General features: G+C 57.2%; 1 protein-coding gene across 1 annotated transcript in view; it reads right to left on the bottom strand.

Moving 5' to 3' along the window:
- Positions 1 to 6,654, bottom strand: part of BCR (BCR activator of RhoGEF and GTPase) — a 74,242-nt gene that overhangs the window by 61,236 nt on the left and 6,352 nt on the right. The window contains exon 3 of the mRNA XM_015823394.2: positions 5,754 to 6,594. Within this exon, the coding sequence (XP_015678880.2) occupies positions 5,754 to 6,594 (841 nt within the window). The remainder of the gene's footprint in view (positions 1 to 5,753; positions 6,595 to 6,654) is intronic.

Below are 6,654 nucleotides of genomic sequence, written 5' to 3'. Positions count from 1 at the left end.
GCATTTCATCAGGAAGTGAAAACTGGTTTGGCCTCTTGAGAAACAGTCAGAAAAATAGAGGAAGCGGAGCCTGACCGCCCTCTCCCTTCAGCTCTGCCTTAGTCTGGCCGGCACTCAAAAGGTTTGTGGTGGTAGGCCAGAACATCAATGGTGCCATTCATGCTTCACCTTCACTTCTGGCTCTCAAAGCCTGGATCTCCCCATGAGAAGAAGGACTGAAAGCAACATGGAGGGAAGAGGTGGAGCACAGAGAGAGATTCTGCATCTGGCTGGTCTCTCAGTCAGGCCAAGAAGGCTCCCCTGAAAGGCACCACAAATATGATTTCAATGGCTCTGATGGGGGATTTGTCTTATGTTTAGTATTTCCACTGACTATATCCTTCCTTCCTTCCTTCCTTCCTTCCTTCCTTCTTTCCCTTCCCCTCCCCTCCCCTCCCCTCCCCTCCTCTCCCTTCTCTTCCATCTTCCCTCCCACCTTCAAATCAGTATCGACTCCAGCAGTGTTTGGCAAGACTTCAGGCAGTTTGCCACTGCCTCCTCCCTAGCCTGAGAGAGAGGGGTTGGCCCAGGATCACCCACCTGGCTTTATGCCTAAGACAGGACTAGAATTCACAATCTCCTGGTACCTTAACCACTGGAGGAAACTTCAACTTGCAGGAGAGTTAAAGAGCCCAGACTGTCAGGGAGAAAGCAAAAGATTCCTGCTTCCTCTCTGCCCCCACCCCGCTTTAGCACCACCCTCTCCCCCCCTTTGGAAGATTGCCCTCTCCTGCCTGAGCCTCCTGAACCAAACACATCCCATCTTCTCATTCTGCCCGAACCCAGAGCTGGCAAGGCTGGTGTTGGGGTACTAAAAGAGCCCTGATTGGAGCTGCTAGCCCAGGTTGTCCAGAGGTGGTCAGCTGGATTTCAAAAGGAGCCCCTGCCACAAGACAAACCCCTCCCCCCATTTGAAGTAGCTGGAGTGGCCATTTTAAGTGATGCAATGTATTCAATTATTCATAGTCAACTAATTTATATTGGAAACTCCCCAACATTATTAAATATCTTAGCCTTTAATTTCTATTTTATTCTTTCTTCTTGTTTCCTTTTACCCTTATGTCTATACTTTCTTTAAAATAGCTCATAAAAACATGCCCCATTTGGTCTAGGGGTTAAGGTACAGGTCAGAGGTCAGGAGACGGTGAGTTCCAGTCCTGCCTTAGGCACAAAAGCAGGCTGGGCGTCTTTGGGCCAATCACTCTCAGCCAACCCCCCCTCAAGGAGGTTGTTGTGGGGAAAATAGAAGGAGGGGACCTTTGGTGCCTTAAGTTATTTATAAAAATAATAAAGGCAGGATATAAATAAACAAAATAACAACTAAAAAGCAACCAAAAAAATCAAGAAAACAAGTCTCAGCACTCTAGGCTGACCCCAGATCAGTTTCTCGTACCTCGTGAGCAAGGCTGATGAAGAATTAGGATCAGAACCTGCCAAAGTCTTGGGGGGCGGGGGTCACCCCCGCAATTAGCAGCATGGAGACCTGCATCAGAACAGGCTGGGGACACCTGCCAGCGCTGCAAAATTCACCCCCCAGCCCTCTGATCCGCCAGCTAAAGGCATCCAGCTGCTGCCAGGTGTTGGGAAAGAGGGAGAGAGTGACTCACAGGAAAAGGAGGGCAGAGACTGAATCACTGCAGCCAGGAAGTTGGCGGTTTCCTATTTTTTAATCTGATTAGTGACATTCCTCAAAAGACTACAGGTAGTCCTCAACTTACAGCCATTTGTTTAGTGACTGAAGTTACAACAGCACAGAAAAAAAGTGACTTATGACTGGTTTTTACACTTACGACTGTTGCGGCGTCCCCAGGGTCACTTGAGCAAAATTCGGACGCTTGGCCACTGGTTCCTATTTATGATGGCCGCAGCGTCCCCAGGGGGTCACGTAATCCCCTTTCGCGACCTTCTGACAAGCCAAGTCAGTGGGGAAACCAGGTTCCTTGAACAACCATGTTGCTAACTTAACAACTGCAGTGATTCACTTAACAACTGTGGCAAGAAAAGTCACAAAAGGGGGCAAAACTCACTTCACAAATGTCTTGCTTAGCAACAGAAATTTTGGGCTCCATTGTGGTCGTAAGTTGAGGATTACCTGCTCACAAAAGATGAAATAAAGATGTGTGGACTCCCAGAATCCCCAGCCAGCAAAGTTGAAGTCCACACACATCCTGAAATGGCCCAGGTTGAAAAACAGAAATCTAAACCTGGCACCCAAAATCATTCTTGCCTTGCTGGGCACTGATCAATGTAAATCAGCATGAGGCCAAAGTCCCCGAAGTCAGAAACCGCTGACCCCCTGCCAAAACTGGGGTCTCAGCAGGATGGAAAGCGGGGTCAGGGCACACCAAAGCCACTTTTTAATACTGTTTCCACAGCCACATCTGCTTCCTCCCTAGACTAGGAAGTCCTTACAACGTCAACAACAGGATTCCAGGTAAATTCCTTTTATAATATATTCATGCCAGCTGTTGTCCTGCTCCTCCCTAGCAAATGGTCCAGGTGCAACCTCTTTTCTCCCTCTCTGCAGAGCAGGCAAAGGTAAGCATCTGTCTAAAAGGCAGGCCACACACCTGGCGCCCCAATACTGGGTGGAACGGGGAGGCCTCCATCTCTGGGGAATGTAAGGGAGGAAACAGAGGTTCTCTCTCAGTAGGGATGCCTTGAGAGACTTGTTGTTTAGCCCCCCCTCCTGTGATTTCACTGGGGTACCCCGCCCCATAATTCTCATCAAAGGTCAAGGCAGCTGTTGGCAGGAGAGACGGTCCTGTAGGTACAGTAGCTGGGAGACCTTCAGGTAGGGCTTCAATGGCACAACCTTCATCACTGGAGGCTTCCAAGAAGAGACTGGACTGCCCTCTGTCAGAAATGGTGTAGGGACTCCTGCTTGGGCAGGGGGTTGGACTAGATGACCTACAAGGTCCCTTCCAACTCTGCTATTCTATTCTAACCTAACCAGGAGTTCAGATTATACCCCAAACCCTGTTGGTCACCAGCACACCGATGGCAGCCTAGGTGTCCAGGCAGCAGCTGGGCCGCTGTGTGGCAGATGCATAAATAAAATAAGGCAACAGAGCTGAGCAAGCCTGCGCTTGTCCAAAAGGTCTTATTTGTTCAGGTGGAACACTTCTTTTGACGTCCCCATTGGCAGCGGTTTCTAGTCATGAATGGGGGACTGGTGAGGGAGATGGAAACCGACGGGGGCTCCACAGAGCAGGGAGCCCATGGTCCCACTCACTCCCAAATGGAGGGGGAGGGGGGTCCTGTCGCTTGAGATCTATCAGACTCCAGGTGACTCTCTGAGATGGCCCACCTGAACATCCCCCTCCTGGCTGTCCTGTGATGAATTTGCTGGGATGGCACCTGACCTCTGTTGGCAGAACATCTGGAAAGCGCCTCTGCACAAAAGCTGCAGTCCACTTCATGGGCTCCTCGGACAGGAAGGACCTTCTCCTGCAAGAAGGAATGGTGCCCAGGACCACCTGCAGGTGACGGAGCGCTGTCTGTGAGCTACTCCAGGCCAGCTCTTCCTTGCGAGGGCAGCAGGACCCTGGCTTGTCCCGAGTCCCCCTCTCTCTCTGCCCTCCAGCACAGACAGAAGCCCCCTTTGCCGGGCCCCACAGTCCCCAGCTACCTGAAGGGCATCCCTGGGAGGATGGCCACCCCCCCCAGCATGGAACAGCTGCCCCTGCCCCCCCCCCAGAACTAAGGAAGAGGATGTATCCACAGATCTCCAGCTGAAAAAGATTGTAGGGGGGGAGAGACTTCTCAGGGTAGCCCACAAAGGAGCTGCTGCCAAGCCAAACAAAGCTAGCAATGCAAACACACCTAATGCAGCAACTACACGCACACACACACAAACCACAGAGAGAGATTTGTTGGGGTGGAGGGAGAAAACGAGGAAATACAAAGTGCCTACAAAAGAAGCCCACCTTCCAAGCAGTTTTGGTTCCACACAGACAAAAGCACCACTGGGCTACTGGGCACCTCGTCCCACACGGAAGATGCCAACCTCAGTGGGAACTCTGGGGTTTCCAAAGCGTCTCTTTCTTAAGCGTCAACTCAGAGAGACGGGCAGGGACCATGCTGCGGCAGAGAAAAAGGGGGCACTTATTTCTACTTGTGGTTTGCCACCACCCCTTACCATGCTTTCCATCCAGAAGCTCCACTTTCAGGGGCCAACCTGGTTCTGAAGAGCTGAGAGATGTGAACATTACCCTTGCTATGGTTCCACCCACCCACCCGCCCCCCGGCTGCTACTTGGATGTACAGAACCTGCAGGGCTTAATACTGGCAGGAAAACATCGACAAGTTATGCCATTATCATCAATAATTCCCAGGGTGATCACAATAACACTCCTGCTTTATTAATCCCTTCCTGGAGTCCTGCCTCTTCCCCCCCCCCCCCCCCCCCCCCCCCCCCCCCGCTCTCCAGGGCAGCAGGGCTGGGGACCACCATCTGCCAAGCTCGGCCTGCCAGCAGCTGGTAGAGACAGGGGTGATGCTCTTCCTTCGTTGGCTCCTTTCATTGCCCCACAACAGCCCACTCAGAGACCCCCATGGAACCCTGCCCAGGACTCTACCTGGCCCTGGGACCCATTGCAGCTTCCTGCTCCCTCCCCAGGTCTGCCCTCCACACAGCCCGGCCACTGTCGCCATGGGCTCTGCCTGTTTCTTCCAAGCCATTTTGATGGGTCACTAGCAGACAGGAGACCCCCCCTCCCGCAAAGGCAGCCTAGGCCAGAGAGACCATTTTCTTCCAGAAGGGGAGGAAGGGCCCCCAGCAGGCCCCTCTGGGCTGGAGGGCCGTGGGGACAGATTGGCCTGGCCCGGCCCAGATGTCCCAGGAGAAGCCCCACCAGGGCCCGCCTTGTCTCAGGGGAGGTGAGACAGACTGCCCTCCCCCCCCAAACCGATAGGATCCATTCTCCAGTCAGATCATCGGCCAACTGAGGCTGATCTGCCAGCTGAGCTCCAGGTGCTGTTGCTAGAAAGGAGCCCCCAGCTGTCTCAACCCAACCACACCTCAGTGACTGGAGGGGGGGGGCTCAACTGTCCCCTTCTCCGAAGCTTTGCCTTTCTTTTGGGGGCAGAGCAAATGCTGGAATCAGCCAGATTCTGGGAGACTCCCTGCTGCCTTTTGAAGCTAATTTTTTTGGGGGGGGGGCACTCAGCTCTTTCTGGCTCAACCATGGCAGCCCCCAGGCCAGGCAAGCGACTCCAGGCCTCCCCGGTCCCACTGCCACCCTCCACCCCTTTGGCAGGAGAGTCTGGCCTTGCCCCTTTGCCCTCTGCTCCCCAGGCAGCCCACCAGGGACCCCGGCTGCAGATGGGCCTCTGCTGCTGTTTGGGGAGGGGGGGTTGGAGAGAGACCCAGAACCTGCCACAGCCTTAGGGGAAGGGTGGGAGGGGGAGCTGAAGGAGCTGGGATGGCCGCAGGCGCCTCCCCCCCCCCACTGATCCAGAGGAAGCTGCTGCCTCTGCTCCCCCACACCTAGGCGACTGGAAAAGGGGAGGGGGGAATACCACACAATCCCTGACCTGCGCAGGTGTGTTGTGTGTTGTGTGTGCCTCTGTGTGTACAAAGTAGCCACCGGATGCCCATCGCGGGAAGGTGTCAGAGTTTGAATGTAACTGACAGGAGCCCCTCCCGCCCCTCGGGAATCCGTCCGCAGATCCCCGCCGCCCAGCATTTCCGGGGAGCCCCCGGGCCTCACCTGCGTCGCCATGGAAACAGCCGTCCGCGGCGGCCCTCCCGGGGGGCGGCTCCCCGTCGCAGGGCCAGGGCGGCGCGCTCTTCCTGGGCGCCCCGACGGCGGCCTCGGGGCCGGCGCCCTGCGGGTGCTGCCGGTGCCGCTTGGGGGCCTGCGGGGTCGGGGGGCTGCCGCTGCTGTCGAAGGACTGCTGCGAGTGCTGCGAGGGCGAGCGGCTCTTCTCGCGGGACAGGCGGCAGGCGGTGGGGCTGGGGGACACGTGGCTCGACGGGCCCGACGAGAAGTCCTCCTCGCTGGACGTCAGGTTCTCGTTCGAGCTGCAGTCCGGCGTGTAGCCGCCGCCCCCGCCCAGGTCCTCGAAGCCGCGCGGCGAGTAGGAGCGGCGCGGCCAGGTGAGCGGCGGCTCGGCCGCCCCCGCCGGACCGCCCACGAAGACGCTCTGGTAGGGTTGGAAGGCGGCGGGAGAGGCGGCCGTCCAGGCGGGCCGCCCCGCACCGTCGAGCAGCAGGTTGTCCTTCAGGAAGCGCGCGTTGAGCTCAGCATCCTCGTACTCTCCCCCGTCGTCGTAGGCGCCGTCGGCCGAGCGGCCCCGCGGCGGCCCCGGCAGCTTCTTGCGCGCCTCCAGCTGCATGGCCTGGCTGCCCAGCGCGCCCAGGCGCTCCGAGACGTCGCGGTCGTTGACGCGCACCAGGCCGCGCTCGCGGTGGAACTCCAGGTTCACGTAGAAGGGCTTCTCGCCCGCCTCCCGGCCGTCCGGCGGCCGCGAGGGAGGCGGCGGCGGCGACGAGGGTGCCTTCCTCCCGCGCTCCAAGCCGGAGCGCAGCAGCCCCGCGCTGCCGCCGCCCTGCCCGCGTTCCCGGCCGCCCGCGTCGAAGGCGGCCCCGTCCCGGTCGAGCGAGGCGGC

This window comes from Protobothrops mucrosquamatus, unplaced genomic scaffold, assembly GCF_001527695.2.
Source record: "Protobothrops mucrosquamatus isolate PMUCROS unplaced genomic scaffold, P.Mucros_1.0 scaffold1860, whole genome shotgun sequence".
Lineage (NCBI taxonomy): Eukaryota > Metazoa > Chordata > Lepidosauria > Squamata > Viperidae > Protobothrops > Protobothrops mucrosquamatus.
This window is presented reverse-complemented; position numbering and strand designations above follow the sequence as displayed.